This window comes from Patagioenas fasciata, chromosome 22 (assembly GCF_037038585.1).
Source record: "Patagioenas fasciata isolate bPatFas1 chromosome 22, bPatFas1.hap1, whole genome shotgun sequence".
NCBI classification, from domain to species: domain Eukaryota; kingdom Metazoa; phylum Chordata; class Aves; order Columbiformes; family Columbidae; genus Patagioenas; species Patagioenas fasciata.
The window spans coordinates 5,800,288-5,816,019 of record NC_092541.1 but is presented as its reverse complement, the minus strand read 5'-3'; the positions used below and the strand labels follow the sequence as shown (position 1 = coordinate 5,816,019).

General features: G+C 51.7%; 1 gene segment (V, D, J or C); it reads right to left on the bottom strand.

The window, feature by feature from the left end:
* Positions 1–12,089: 12,089 nt before the first annotated feature.
* Positions 12,090–12,944, bottom strand: LOC139829631 (T cell receptor alpha variable 4-like; the record flags this gene model as incomplete). The annotated part of the segment is given in 2 exon segments: positions 12,090–12,385; positions 12,893–12,944. Coding segments are annotated over 2 exon segments (348 nt in total), but the record flags the coding sequence as incomplete, so codon positions are not given.
* Between the last annotated feature and the right edge of the window lie 2,788 nt (positions 12,945–15,732).

Here is a 15,732-nt window from a genome sequence, read left to right as displayed (position 1 = left end):
GGGCCCTGATGAGACTGAGATGTGCTCTCCTGGAGTGGAGGACCCAGCAGTCCTATTTGACTTGCTCAGTCCTCTGTAGATCTTGAGCTCCACAGTGTCCTGGTCACTGCAGGCAAGGCTACCCTTGAACTCTACATCATTCAATAGTTCTTCCTCATTTGTGAGTAGCAGGTCCAACAGAGTCTCTCCCCATGTCCATTCATGGAATGTCTGCATCAGAAAGTTGTCTTCAATACACCCCATCCATGTCCTGGTTTGCTTGTGCCCATCCATTTTGGTCCTGCAGCAGAGATAGAGAGAGTCATAGTCACCCATGGGCACCTGCACCATTGCACCCTGCTAGTGTGGGCACTGCCTGACCTGGGCTGGGGTCTGGGGTCATCCTCACTCCTACCTGCTGCTCTTGCTTTCTTGCTCTAGCCTAACCAGTTGCACCTGAAATTTAGAAATTCAGGGGCTCCTGCTATAGGCTCAGGTCACTGGCTGCCTGGTGTTTCCTTCCTGGAGACTGGGGTGTGCAGCTCCCAAGGGAACTGAGGATGGTTGCACATCAAGGGCACTCAGTGTTACAGCTGCTTTGGACAATCTTGACACTTTTCAAAGCTGGTGTGACATTTACTCCTGTTGGTCAATGGCAATGCAGCCTTTCTCTGGGCTGTGCTGTTGTCCTGGGGTAGCCTTTGTGTTTGCCCAGGGGACAGGGTGTGGGGCCCAGGCTGGTACAGGCATTGGGTTGTCACACATGACAAAGTGAAGCTTGGAGAGGAACTGTCTGCAGAGCCGAGGCTGTGCCACATGTGTCCCCCTGAGCCAGCAGAGTGTGGGACAGTGCCTGGTCCTGCACTGGGAGTTTCTGCAACCGCTACTGTTCATGGAGATGTTTCTCTTGAGGAACCACCTCTGGGCCCCCCCCCAAAAAAAAAATAAAGGACAGAAAAACCCATTAAGGAAAGAGAGCAGTGCACATCATTCCTGATCCAGCAGATACGGGACACTTGCTACCAGAAGTGCCAGTTCATAATACAACAAGAGCAGAAGGGACTGACAAGCTCCCATGAGAATTTTTAATATCCCCAGAGACACCATGGGACCATGCTCCAGTGGCAGAGATGGGACACCTGCTGATATGTGGCTGAGGCTTTTGCTGCCTCCCCAGCGAGAACAAGGGAATGAAGATCCATGGATGCCCCAAGCTGGGAGCTGCCTGGAAGGAGCTTTTCTTTGTGTTTGTTTTGGTTTATTGTCATACCAAGAGAGATCAGAAGGTAAAGGTAAAGCACCTCAAATTCAGCTGTCATGGCTGAAGTTCAAGAGGGAAAGAACGTAATGCAATCAGTTTTAAGTTGTCTCCATCTCGAGATAAGACAAGACCAGATACTGCTGCAGGGGACAGATGTACCTGTGGCTATTGCTAGAGCATCTTTCTTATGAAGAGAGACTGAGGGAGCTGTGTGTGTTCAGCCTGGAGAGGAGAAGGCTGAGAGGGCATCTCATCAGTGTTTATAACTATCTCAAGGGTGGATGTCAAGAGGATGAGACCAGACTCTTTTCAGTGGTGCCAAATGATAGGATGAGGGGCAACGGGCACAGGCTGAACCACAGGAGACTCCATCTGAATACAAAGAAAAACTTCTTTACTTTGAGGGTGCCAGAGCCCTGGAACAGGCTGCCCAGAGAGGCTGGGAAGTCTCCTCCTCCAGAGACATTCAAGACCCACCTGGATGCATTCCTGTGTGATCTGCTCTGGTGAACCTGCTTTAGCAGATGGGTTGGACTAGGTGATCTCCAGAGGTTCCGTCCAACTCCGGCCATTCTGTGATTTCGCGGGGTGCGGTGGTGCCGGCGGGCAGAGCGGCAGCGCCCCCTGGCGGGCCCGGAAAGGGACTGTCCCCCCGCCCCCCGCCACACCCGCCCGGCCCCGCCCGCGGCGGTTCGTGCCCGGCCGCAGCCCCGGCTCCTCTCCCCGTGTCTCCCACGGCGCAGTAATACACCGCCGCGTCCCCGCGCCGGGGCCGGGAGAGCCACAGGGCGCTGGACCGGCGGTCTGCCGCCACCGACAGCCGGCCCGGTGGGTCCGACAGCGCTTTGGAGCCTTTGTGACCGAGTGCGAGGAACGCGGGGCCTCGGCCTGGGAGCTGACGGTACCAGTAAATGACCTCGTTTGACTGTATGTTGGGGTGTGAGCAGTTGATGCTGATGCCGGTGTCCTCGGTGGTCTCTGCTGACAGGTCCTGTTGCACCTGAGCTCTGGCTCCGGCCACTGCAGAGAAAGGAGAAGGAAAGACCAAAGATCACCGAAGATCACCCAGGTCTGATGGCACTTTCCCTTGAGAAATCTTTAGGAACAGTGTCAGTGACAGAGAGCGAGACCGGAAGAATTGGGGAAAATATACTCCTTGACATGGTTGGCAGATTATACTTGTGTGGGTCTGTTGAGCAAGGACAGAAGGCTGGCATGGAATCTGAAACTGATGCATTGAGAGACCAAATGACAGTCATGTGCACAGATGAATGAAAGGTGACAGGGAAAGGCGATGGGAGATTTTGGTGCGTTGCAGTGAAACATGGAGGGCTGAATTCAGAAGAAGAATAATTGCTAAATGAACAGAGGAATAGCATGATGTATGGTGCAGTGCAGGAAAGCAAACTTATGCCTACAGATGTAAAAAAAGCAGAGGAACAGATGAGAAAGGCGTTTCAGAAAGTGTGAAGAGGGGATCATGAAGAGATAGTAGACGCATGGAGAGATGGGTCCAAAGATGAGTAGGTCAATGGAGAAGAGAGGAAGAGTAGAGAGGGAGAACAGGAAGGGGGGACGTGGAGGGGTGGGAAAGGATCATAAAAGATGTCAGAGAGGCAGAGAGAGGGAAAGGACACGTTGAAGGAGAGGGAAGAGCTGGTGCTGAGGTCCCCTGGGAACGCTCCAGGCTGAGAGCCGGCCCCCACCCAGCCCCGCCAGCCCCGCGCACCCAGGAGCACCGCGGCCAGTCCCGCCAGCCCTGCGCCCCGGCACCGCCGCATCCCGCCGCTCCGCCGCCCGCGCCTCGCTGCCCCTGCCAGCCCCGGCTCCTTGCTTCGGCACGGCCGCCTCCTCCGGCTCCTCCTTTTCCTCTCCCTCTCCCTCCCCTGAAACATCTCCAAGAAGAACAGACCCAGTTCTCTCGTTCTCTTTGATATGCATGTTCATCAGCCCCTGAAGATACATGGTTGTATTTAATGAACTCATTCCCTTCGTGGATCAGGCAATCCCAAACTGGCTGCAGTACTCCAGATGAGATCTCAAATGAGACAGGGTCATATTCCTGCACCTGATGGCTTTCACTAATACAGCACAGGATGCAGTTGCTCCTTTTTGCTGCAAGGGAGCACTGCTGTCTCATGCTCCTCTGGCTCTCTCTTAAAACCCCACATCCTCCAGGAGACAGCAACGGGGTTCACCCTCAGAATCACTAGAGCCACAGGTCAGAAGCAGCTTCATGGAGAGGGGAATCAGCCCTGGCTGAGTTCTCCCAATAGAGCTCCCTGTCACTGATCTTCCTGAGGTCAATAAATGGAATAGGGAAAGTTCACAATTGCACCTTCCACAAGTCGCATCTGAGATCCAGCTGATGGAAACTCATGAGCGGAGGCTTAGAAAATGCACTCATTGAGACACAAACCTGGTTAGAAAGAGGGACTGTGGCTGGCTTTGGGGATTGATTCCCAAATCCAGTGTGGTGGGTTGTGTTCCATCTCAGACACATTTAAGAATGTATTGGAAGCAGATTCACTCAGGGATGGTCAGCACAAGGTTGTGCAGGATTCCTCAGCTTTCCTTCTTTCCCATAAAGCAAATCTCATCCTTTTGAACTCTAGCACTGGGGAGAGCAGCTGTGTCCTGGCCTGGAGATGCAGGGGGGCAGACTGACAGCCATGTTGAGACACACCCAATGTTGTTACATTGAGTTAAATCAAGTAATCAAACTCAAGTGAAACCATCCTTGTTGTGGTTTGAAATACGTGGCAGAGGAACAAGAACTTTGGAGTGGCAGGAAAACGATGGCTCAGGAGACGGGGACTGCATTTCAGAGCCTCTTCCCTGGACAGATCTCCAGCAGGCGGGTGCGATCACCACTCAGCTACACTCAGCTCCTTCTGACCCTGGGACCCTGGTGCTCTGTGGTGCTCATGAAGGGAGTAGTGGAGAATGTCCCAGCCACCAGCAGAGCATTCCCTCATGATGTGTAAACCCAAGGACACACACACACACACACACATAGAGGTTTATGCTCATTAGCATGGAATTATACATAAATCTGTGCTCCCACATGCATCTGCACAAACCTGGCAGCTTGCAAGTACACACAGGAAAAGAACACCCATAGCAATACCATGAACTGTGGTACTGGAGAAGGTCGTGGACTCTGCTAAGGACCCCAGGGACTGGGATGTGTTAAGAAGATGGGATCATAACCGAACAGCGTAGCACACAGGCCTGGAATGGTATAAAAAATGAACCATAGTGGTGATCTGAGGAGGTCAGGAAAGACGAGGAATTGGCACGTCCTCATGCATGTGAACCCATGGGCATCCAGCTGAGGAGGATTAAATTTTCCTGAGAATGGCAGTTCAAAGAGACCCAAGAGAGTGTCCCAGGATGACCTCATTTGTCTGCTCTAGACCCATCAAACTCTTCAGTTGAATCTTCTGCCTGCACTGCTTCATTACTGCCTGAGAAATCCTTGGGCCTTTCATCCCAGGGATCATAAGAAGCCTTCACTGAGGAATGGGCATGGAACAAACCTGAAAATGAAAAGGCAGCAGTATAGGAAACTAAAGCACAGCCCATCTCGTTAGCTGTGATGGTTTGCATTCAAAATGAGCTTGTCAGAAAATTGTTACCTCTTCCAAGGGTCTCTCTGGTCCTGCAGCAATGAAGGGCAGGTATAAAAGGCAGCCCAGGGTCTTGCTCTCTCATCCACTTCTCTTGGCTCCTTCTTCCCAGGAACCAGGTGAGTCTGAAACCTCTTCTCCTCTTCCAATTTGGCATTTCTCTCATCAATGGACATCTCAGCTGATACTGTCTATGATCTCTCCTGTGATACACCTCTTCTTGTCTAGGGAGAGGGGAGTGGGAAAATGTTCTGCTTAGGAAGAGGCTGGGAGGTGGCAGAGGTGGCTTTTGGTGTATTCAGTAGGAGAGAGAGAGCCTCCCTGTGCCAGGCTGCTCCTTTTAGTGTCATGAAGACTGTGTGGCTCCTGGCACAGCTTCCAGCTCCCCACTCAGTAGTGGCCTTGGCTTCTTTCTGACAGGGTAACCAGGCTGCTTCTCACACACTTCTATGCTCTGCTTTCTCCCTGCCCTCTCTCACAGCTTCATATCCACCCTCAAGAAATGTCCTGCTACAACCAGTGCCTGCCCTGCCAGCCCTGTGGTCCGACCCCACTGGCCAACAGCTGCAATGAGCCCTGAGTCAGGCAGAGCCAGGACTCCACCGTTGTCATCGAGCCCTCCCCTGTGGTGGTGACCCTGCCCGGCCCCATCCTCAGCTCCTTCCCTCAGAACACCGTTGTGGGCTCCTCCACCTCTGCTGCTATTGGCAGAATCCTCAGCTGTGATGGAGTGCCCATCAACTCTGGCTGCTGTGACCTCTCTGGAATTTCTGGCCGCTACTTTGGCAGAAGGTACCTGCGCTGATAAAGAATCTGGGAAGGGCCCAGGGAGACACCTTGAGGAACTCAAAACATGGTGCTGGGCAAAGGATTGAGATATTGGCTGTGATTTCAGTAGAGCTGAATGGCTTTACCTTTTCTACCTTTTGCTTTGATTGCTTCGGTTCCCCTTGGCAACAAGGTTAACCCAGGTTCAGCCTGGTGGGGATCAGCTGTCTTCTCACCCACTATGGGGTGGGCAGATGAACACCATGCACAAACTTCTTCATGACCATGGACTGCAGATTTGTGGATTCCTGCACTGCTGTCCTCCACTTGCAGTGACTTTGTTTCCCTCTTTTATGCATTAAAGTTCTGCTGCATTCAAACCTGGCCTCCATGTGGTCCTTCCCTCTGTGAACACTCCCCAAGCTGCCAAAGGAGCAGGGCGTTACTCTGGAATGGAAGGGGGTGAGGGCACAAGAAAATCTTTCTCCATTGATAGAGGAATGAGAGGTTGGGACAGTCTGCAGTGGCTCCTCTTTTGGGCACCTTCCCTTGGACCTGAGGAAATCATCCCTGGCTACTCTGCTGTCAGTGACCACCAGGCCTTGCCTTGCTGTGCCTCTGCACACAAATGCCCATAAGGCAAGAGGCCCTGAGGGGTCAGCAGCCCCCTGAGCTCTTGAGTAAGGATGTTCCCTTGCTGTGGCCAGAGCTGTGCTGGGGTGGCAGGGAGTGGGTGTGGGGCTCTGAAAGATGATTTTCTTTGCAGAATGGCAAGAGCAGTAAAGCTTGGAACAGCCCTTGGGATGGCCCATAGCTGCTACTGCACCTTCCTCTCCCCTCCATCACCCAATGTCAGGGCTATGGCCCGTGGCCATGGGCAGGAGTAGCAGGGAAAATTGACACCCACTGTTGAATGTGTCAAGGATGAAATGGTAATTAAGCACGCGGGAGATGAGGACATCCAGCACATAAAGGGGGACACTGAAAGGGTGCATTTCTGAGGGAGAGCGAATTGCTCTGACCACAGCATACAGGAGAAGGTGAAGATCAGCAGATATGGCAGTACTGGTTGCACATGCCAAGAGAGCTGCAGATGGGCTGAGTTTGTGCTCAGGAATTGGCTGCCATTCTGGGGGAAAGGGTTTCTTTTACATTTAAATCTCATCCCTTTTGATCAGTGGAAATGTCTCTTGGCAGTCACTACGGACTCATATCCTGTTTCCTGCATGAACCACCAGTTGTCCTCCCAAAGGTGTAGAAGTGTAAGGACGGAGAAAACCCCGTAGCACTGTCCTCCACCAGGGAATTATGCCAAATGAAGCATTTCTCAGAATGACTGAATGCCAACAGCTTCATAAGCACATTTCAATTGAATGTCAAATGTCTTTGCCTTAGTCATACTTTAATAACTATCATCAATGGCAGGACAGTTGCACTTCCTGACCCTACTGCACTCAACCTTGCAACGAGCACCAGGTACCTCAGGTCCTTTGCAATGATGATACCATCTCTGTTTGTCCTTGTAGAAGAGGGAGGGATGGCATTTCTCCCGACATGTGAGTGAGGCCTTTGGCCAAAGCGCTGCCAGAGGGCTGCTACTGGCTCTTGGTGTGATCCCTGCTTTGCCTGCCCAACAAAAATGATCTTGGAAAAGTAGATAAAAGGGAAAAGGATCCATGTGTGTTTTAGGGTTTGAACTAAGGGCAGTTTCACCTAGAACAGATCACACAGGATTGCATCCAGACAGGTTCTGAATGTCTCCAGAGATGGAGACTTCACAACCTCTCTGGGCAGCCATTTCCAGGGCTCTGGCACCCTCAAAGTAAAGAAGTTTCTCCTTATGTTTAGATAGAACCTCGTGTGTTTCAGTCTGTACCCATTGCCCCTCATCCTATCATTGAGCATGACTGAAAAGAGTCTGGACAATCCTCTTGACAACATCCTGAGATATTTATAAGCATAAAAAAGAAACTCTCTCAGTCTTCTTTTCTCTAGAATGAACAGAGAGCTTTTACAGTTTTTCCTCATAAAAAAGATGCTCTGGACGCCTCATCATCTTTGTGTCCCTCTGCTGGACTCAGTCTGGTAATTCCTTGTCCTTATTAAACCTGGGAACCCAGAACTGGACACATTACTCCAGGTGCGGACCCACCAGGGCAGAGTAGAGGGGGAGGAAACCTTCCCTCAACCTCCTGTTCCAGTGGCAGAGACGAGACACCTGCTGAAATGAGGCTCAGCGTGTGCTACCTCTCCAGGGAGAATAGGGGACAGAGGGCCCATGGATGCCCCATGCTGGGAGCTGCCTCAAGTGCACTTCTCTTGGTCTGCATGTGGGGCAGTTTATTGGCATATCAATAGGAGAAAGAAAAGGTCCAGCACCTCTTAAAAACACCTGCCATGACTGAAGTTCAAGAGGGAAACAGCACAATGGAAATAGTAATAAGGTGTCCCCTCAAGACAAGACAAGCCCTATTACTGCCAGGGAGGACAGATGTGCCTGTGGTTATACCTAGTGGTGAAGATGAACAAATGACTAATACATCAATGCAATGGTTCTTGTGTGTGCTGATGGCACTTTGCCAAACAGTGGAGCTTCCTGTGCATTGGCAAGAGGAAGATATTGCCTTGACTTAGTGTGGTATGGGAATATTGAAGACCACATCTTCATAAATGGTGTCTGGAATGGAGAGAAAACATTATATTAGAGGATCTTCCCCTGCAGATCCCTGGGGGCACAGGGGAAGCAGCGCTGCCAGGGCACGGCTCAGGGTCCCATCCCACAAGCTCAGCCTTGCACAGACGCATCCCCTCCCTCCCTGGGGTTCTTGCACAGCCAAGGAAGCTCCCTGCACCAGGGTGTCTTGCACAGCACAGAGGTACAAGGCACTGTCAGACACCTCGACTTCCTCCACCTGCAGGACGCTGTATTTCCCCGTGGTGTTCAGAGTTGTACTGAAACGGTCGCTGCGCTTGAGTCCAGATCCTGCGTGATATGAGACCAGCTGGGGAGCTTGGCCTTTCCTCTGCTGGTACCAGAGCAAGCCTTGAAAGTATGAAGCCTGGTATGTGCAGGTTGTTTGGAAGGTGTCTCTCTGCTTCACTGTGACTTGTCCTTCTTGCTGGGTGACGGTGACCTGCCCCATGGTGCCTGGAAGAAAGTGAAGGTCAGGAACTCTGCAGGGAAGGGCTCTGGAAAGCAAACTATGAATGAATGCCAAACTCTGCTGGAGAAGTCTCCTTGTCCTTTGCCCTGCAGGAGAATCCTGATGCATGGGAACAGGAAGGTGCAGAGTAGTTCTGGGCAGCAGAGTAGAGCTGGACTCTGAGGAGAGCTGTGCTGTGTCTCTGGTCCTGTTCCTACTGCCCAGAGGACCAGGGAACAGCCTGTCATGCCTGACCTTCATGTGCTGGGACCTGCAGCCCTCCAGCAGATTAAGAGGCCTGCAGAGGTATGACAAAAAGATTCATCCTGATTCCGAATCACTGTCATTTAGTGGGCTCCCTGAGTCAACGCACACCTGAGCTGAATATTGTAAAGAAAGAGTCCTGTCTGTGTCAATAACTAGGAGGAAACTGGAGGTCATGACAGACATGTACCAGCCCAGAGGTAGAATGGGACACCTTGGTAATGTCAATGGGGTGAGAGCTTTAAAGTCCATGTAACTGCTCTGACAGGATCTGCTGTTAATAATTGGGATTGTAAATGGAGAAATGTGGGAGTGCAGAGAGCTGAGAGCTCCTATGGTGACAGCACGTAGGTCAGAAGAGAGAGGCAGAGAGTGACTGATAAAACAGGAGAGAACAGGAAAAGAAGTGATCAGAGGCATCTCTTCCTTTCCTTTCCTTTCCTTTCCTTTCCTTTCCTTTCCTTTCCTTTCCTTTCCTTTCCTTTCCTTTCCTTTCCTTTCCTTTCCTTTCCTTTCCTCTCCTCTCCTCTCCTCTCCTCTCCTCTCCTCTCCTCTCCTCTCCTCTCCTCTCCTCTCCTCTCCTCTCCTCTCCTCTCCTCTCCTCTCCTCTCCTCTCCTCTCCTCTCCTCTCCTTCTAACACTAAGAGAATCTTTACAGAACTGGTGCAAAACCACAAATGTGAGGTGACATTACCTTGTGTTTTCCCTTTAATCATGAGTAGTTCTCTGCATGATCCTGATAAGGTTGGTGGGAGTTTCCTTGGGAGAAGAAGAAGAAGGATGAATTTACAGAAAGCAAAGACCTACCCAGCAGTTGCCCCAGGAAGGCAGTGAGGACCAGGTACCCAAGGTGCATGCCGAGAACAGCCTGCTCGTTTCTTGAGTGAGAGAGTCAGAAAAGCACCTCCCAGCCCCAAGATACCAGAGCTGCCGGAAACCACTCTGGGGGGGAGCAAATGTAGAAGTGGGGAAGAGAAGAGATCTATACTTCCTGTGCCTGAAAGTCTCATTCGGGGTTTCTCCCTCCTCCACCAAGAACATCTGTGGCTCATTCAGCATTTCTCAACAATTCCAAAATGAGATGTCCTGGTAACTGAGGGAATGCCATGATGGGAAGGGGCTGTTCCTGGTCTGCTTGCAGTGAAGTCCTCATCTCCTGTCCTCATAGATGATGTGCTGGACCTCGTCATGTTCTCAAATGAGGTTCCTAGAGATGTGGAGGGTCTCCAGGCTGACATAACCTTTCCCTTTCCTTCTTAAGAAAGGATTTAATAAGAAGGTGGGGGGGCTGTAGTGGTCAGGCACAGGGGCCACCCCAACAATTGCACTGACCAACTCCTGCTTAGGTGCAGGTACCACCTTTTATTCTTCCCCCTCTCTATTGTCTCCTCTTGATCCTCCCCAGTCTCCTCTTTCCCCCCACCTTTGACTCTTCCCCTCCACATGCCTTAAGAAGTGTTGTCTAGTCCCACAGGACTCTGCTCAAACATGCAAATCCTCCTGTTCTTCTTGTCACTTCCTGTCACTTCCAAAGCTCAGCCTGTCCCACTACAAAGCTACACCTGCAGTTTCCCAATGGCCCATCAATTAGAGGCTGCAGAGCTCTGGTCTCCCTCCTTGTCTCCCTTATCACCTACTGAGAGATCGGTGTCATTGTGTGCTTTGTTTATCACTTTCCCTTTTCTTTGCTCTTCCCTTTGAAAAGAAAAGGGATTTGATCTGCCAGCCTTAGTGAACCAGTGGCTCTCACCTTCCACTTGTCCTTAAAGTGGCCTTTGCTGGAGTTCTTCAGGCAAGAAAGTTCTTTAAGAAGCTGAAAGTCTCCTGTGCCCAGAGGAAATTGAGTTTCTTGAGTCGGCTCTGGGGAGAAACTCCATGTTGAGTTCAGTCTCTGAAATGTCTCCCTGCAAGACCTGTAGCAATGTTGTCGTGGCATTCACTTCTCAGAATGATTGAGAAACTACAAGCATGAAAGAAAAGGCAAAGCTTGGCCAAAGGAGCACTCATTTTCAGATGTATGGTAGGTGTAAAGAAGCACCTGGGTCACTTGAAATGTGTGGAATGAGATAATCTGTGCCCATAGATTCCAACCTGTTGGGGTTTTTTTGTTTGTTTGTTTGGTTGGTTGGTTGTTTTTTCAACAAGGTAAAAACACAGGAGAAGTCATGTCCCATACCAAGAGTCTTCTTCTCCAACAGTGGTCTCTGGTGCATGCTGAGGGAAGAGGAAGAGCTGGACAAGCAGCTGGGATACTGCTCCTGAATACTCGCTGCTGTGTCCCGCTCAGTTTCAGCAGTTCTGGGGTGTTCCTGTGTCTGCTGTGGCAATGGACCCTCATGGCAAGGAAGGCCAACAGCAGCCTGGGCTGCAGTAGGAAGAGAGTCAACCAGCAGGACAAAGGACCTGATCCTCTCTACTCAGTACTGTTAAGTGCTCACTCCACTTTTGCACTCCTCAATACAAGAAAGATACTGGAGTGAGACCAGCAAAATGGTGTGAGAATTGGAGCATCTTTCCTATGAGAATATGCTGAGAGGGCTGACAGTGTACAGCCTGGGTAAGAGACAGCTCAGGGGGGACACTGGCAATGTGTGTAAATAGCTGACAGGAGGGAATGAAGAGGAGAGTCTTTTCCATCAGGTGTGCTTGGGACTGCCCATCTTTGCCATGAGGAGGCTCTGTGGAGAGATCAACTACAGCTTTTTGCCCCTCCTGGGGAGCACAACCAGCCCCCAGCACGGGACAACTGTCCATGGGCAACTCCTCCTGTCATTCGGAAGGCTCAGAAGGAAGGATCAGCACGTAGACTCAGTGGTCTGAATCCATGTGGGGGTGCGGTTGGTGTAATGTCAATATCGTTGCCGGTGCTCGGGCGGGGGAGCCGCCCTGGGGGCGGAGGGGGCCAGGCGGCTCCTGCGGGCGGAGCGGCAGCGCCCCCTGGCGGGTCGACCAGGACTGTCCCCCTGTCCCTCCGCCCCCGCCACACCCGCCCGGCCCCGCCCGCGGCGGTTCGTGCCCGGCCGCAGCCCCGGCTCCTCTCCCCGTGTCTCCCACGGCGCAGTAATACACCGCCGCGTCCCCGCGCCGGGGCCGGGAGAGCCACAGGGCGCTGGACCGGCGGTCTGCCGCCACCGACAGCCAACCCGGCGGGTCCGACAGCGCTTTGGAGCCTTTAATACCCCACACGAGGAGTTCGGGACCTCGGTCCGGGAGGAGACGGTACCAGAAGATGTAATCATTGATCTGTATGTTGGGGTGTGAGCAGTTGATGCTGATTTCGGTGTCCTCGGAGGTCTCTGCCGACGGGTCCTGCTGCACCTGGGCTCTTCCCGAAGCCACTGCCGAGGAGAAAAAGAAGGAAAACATCCTCAAATCCTCAAAATTCCTCAAAACCTCAAAGCCCTGGTTGCTGCTTCCGGGAACAAATCCCACAGGAGCACTGAGGAACAAATAGAGATGATGAGAAGGGGTTCTAGAAGAAGCGCACACATGAGTAATGGAAGTGTCCATAGTATTTGGTGGAGATAAGAATGCATGAACGATAGGTGGAAGGGTGGAATCATTTAGAAAAGAAGTGGGATAAAAGACTGATAAACACAAAGTAGCAAGGGGAAAGAATGACTGCATGAGTTATAGGGAAAGACACAGAGGCAAGAAAGGAAACAGGGAGAACTAGAAAAAAAATAGAGCGATGAGTTTTCTAGAAGGAATGTGGGACGTAGGGGAGGGTGGTTTGGGGGCAAAAGTCTGTGAAGAAGCCAGAGGGGACGACAGCTTCGAGGGACCTGCGGGGGCCACCCCAGGCTCAGGCCCGTCCCCCACCCAGCCCCGCCAGCCCCGCGCACCCAGGAGCACCGCGGCCAGTCCCGCCAGCCCTGCGCCCCGGCACCGCCGCATCCCGCCGCTCCGCCGCCCGCGCCTCGCTGCCCCCTCGCAGCTCCGGCTCTCTGCTCCGACCCTCCTCCTCTTCTCCTCTCCACCGCAAGCTCCGCCTTGGGGCTGAGTCCTGCGCCTGCGCCGCTCGGGATCTCGCCCGAGTTCACAGGGCTCCGGGGCTCTGCACCGCCACGGCTTCGGCTCCTGGACCAGCTTCCCAGAGCTGTCTCCGAGCTCAGGGGCTGGAAACAGCAGCCACTGATTTCCTGCGGTAGGCAGTGAGGAGGCTGAGAGCCTCCCTTCAGCTGCCTCTGTGTAGTCCCAGCACAATGACTGAAAGTTGGTTTGTGGTAGAGGGGTGTGGGGACACATGTGCTCATGGCCGTGCAGGTGTCAGTGTGAGTAGTTGAGGAGGAGAATTACGGAGTCAGAATGTAGGTAAGAAGGGACCTTCAGAAGTCATCTAGGTCACCTCTCTGCTCAGAACAGATCCCATTAGATCCTGTTGCTCAAGGTCACATTCAGTCCATTCTTTAGCACCTCAGAGGATGGAAATTGCACCAAGTCTGTCTCCTGGGCACTTACACAAGCTACGTTCATCTTCTTGTGTTCCTCTGTACAAGCAGTTACAGAAGGCAAGAAATTATTCTAGACATCTCTTGTCCAAGATGAAGACACCCATTTCTCTCAGTGTCTCCTTGCATGTCATGTTCATCAGCTGCCTAACATGTACAGTGGCCTTGTTGAACTCACTTCCATATGTTGATACCCTTCCTTGACCAGGGAGCCCCAGTCTGGCAGCAGTACTCCACATATGATCTCAAATGGGCCAGATGGAAAGGGTCGTGTTCTTGCACCTGCTGGCAAAACATTAACACAGCTCAGGACGCAGCTGGTCCTTTTGCTGCTAGGGCACACTGCTGTCTGATAGTCAGATGGATCAGCCTTAAAACCTCACATCCTTTTCTGTGGATCTGCTTCCCAGGCAGCCAGTTCTAGCCTACATGACTCCATGAACTAGCTGGTTACTCCCCCACATGCAGAACCTTGCCCTTGCTGTTTTTGGCATCCATGAGTTTCCAGTCAGCCCACTTCTTCAGACTGTTCAGGTCCTTTGACCAGGAGCCATGTCCAACTGTTATGACCCATTCCCCTTGCTGGGTGTTATCCACAGAGTCTCTGGGAGTTCCCCGCTTCCCATGACTCATGGGATTCATTAAAACATCAAACAGTATTGGTTCTACTACTGGATCCCTACTATTACACCCCACCAGTAAGTGTTGGGCAGCTGAGCTTTGCACTGTGGTCATAACCATCTGAGCCTGTTAGTCCAGGCAATTTTCTCCACATCTTATCATCCTTTCACTGCACCCATTCATCTCATACTTGGTCATGAAAGAAGTAAGAGAGAAACTGCCAAAGGTCTTGCTAAGCTCCAGGTACAGATATCCCTGCCCTTTCCATGTCCACAGTGCCTGTTACCTCATGAGAAAGCAATGGGTTTGGCCTATGGTCCTCAGCTCAAAGCAGCTTCATGGAGAGGGCAAATCAGCCCTGGCTGAGCTCTCCCAGCAGAGCTCCTGGCATTGATTTCACTGAGGTCACTGAAGGGAAGGCAGAAAGCCCTCAACTGAGCTGCAGCTGACAAACAGTCAGGAGTGGAGGCTTCAGAAAAGTGCTTGCTGGGAACAGACCTTGTTAGAAAGAGGGACAACAACTGTGTTTTGGGGATGTTTTCTTGAATTTCATGTTCCTTCCCTTCCATGTGCAGTTCCTGGACACTAAGACTGAAACTGTAATGCAAGATGTAATGGTCAGTGTGATCTGAAGTCCAAAGCATCCACCTGTTCTTTGGCTTTCCCAGTGGAAGCTACACAGTCTGTCTTTCTACTCACAGCACAGCAACATCAGACTCCATGTTCCCTTCAGTCAGTAGCTCTCTGATTGAAGGCCATAATTCTTGCCTGACATAGGACCTGATCAATCTACTGCACATTGGCATTGACTTGTGCATGAAATTGGGCTCTATGCCATCTCAGACACATTCTAGAGTGCATTGGAAGGAGGTCCCCTCAGGGATGGCCAGCACACGGTCGACAGGATTCCTCAGCCTTCCTCCTTGCCCACAAAGCAAACCCCTCGTATTGAACTCTCTAGTGCTGGGGAGAGCAGCTGTTTCCTGGCCTGGAGATGCAGGGAGGGGAGACTGCCAGCCATGCTGAGACAAATCCAGTGTTGTTACACTGAATGAAACCAAGGATTCAAACTGGACTGAAATCATCCTTGTTGTGAGCTGAAAACAACAGCAGGGAAGCAAGAGGTTTGGACGGGCAGGAGAAGGAGGGCTCAGGAGACAGGGGCTGCATTTCTCTTCCCTGGGCAGATCTCTGGCAGGCTGCTGCAAACATCACTCAGCTGCACTGGGGCTCCTTCGGGCCCTGGGAACCTCCTGCTCTGTGGTGCTCATGGACAGAGCAGTAGAGAGTGTCTCTGCAGTGAACCGCACATTTTGTTGTGATGACTGACAGACAAGGACATCCATACTTAGACTCATGCACACCAGTGTGCAATTATACACAAACGTCCATCTGCACAAACTTGGCTGCTTGCAAGTATACACAGGAAAAGAACACAGATAGAAACACCATGAACCATCATATTAAGAGAAGTTCGTGTACTCTGCTGATGACTCCTGGGGCAGCGTTAGGCAGGATGGTGTCAAATTCAAGCAACACAACACTCACAAAAACCATCAGGGTGAGCTGAGAAGTTAAGGAAAGATGAGGACTTGTGACATCCTCATGCATGG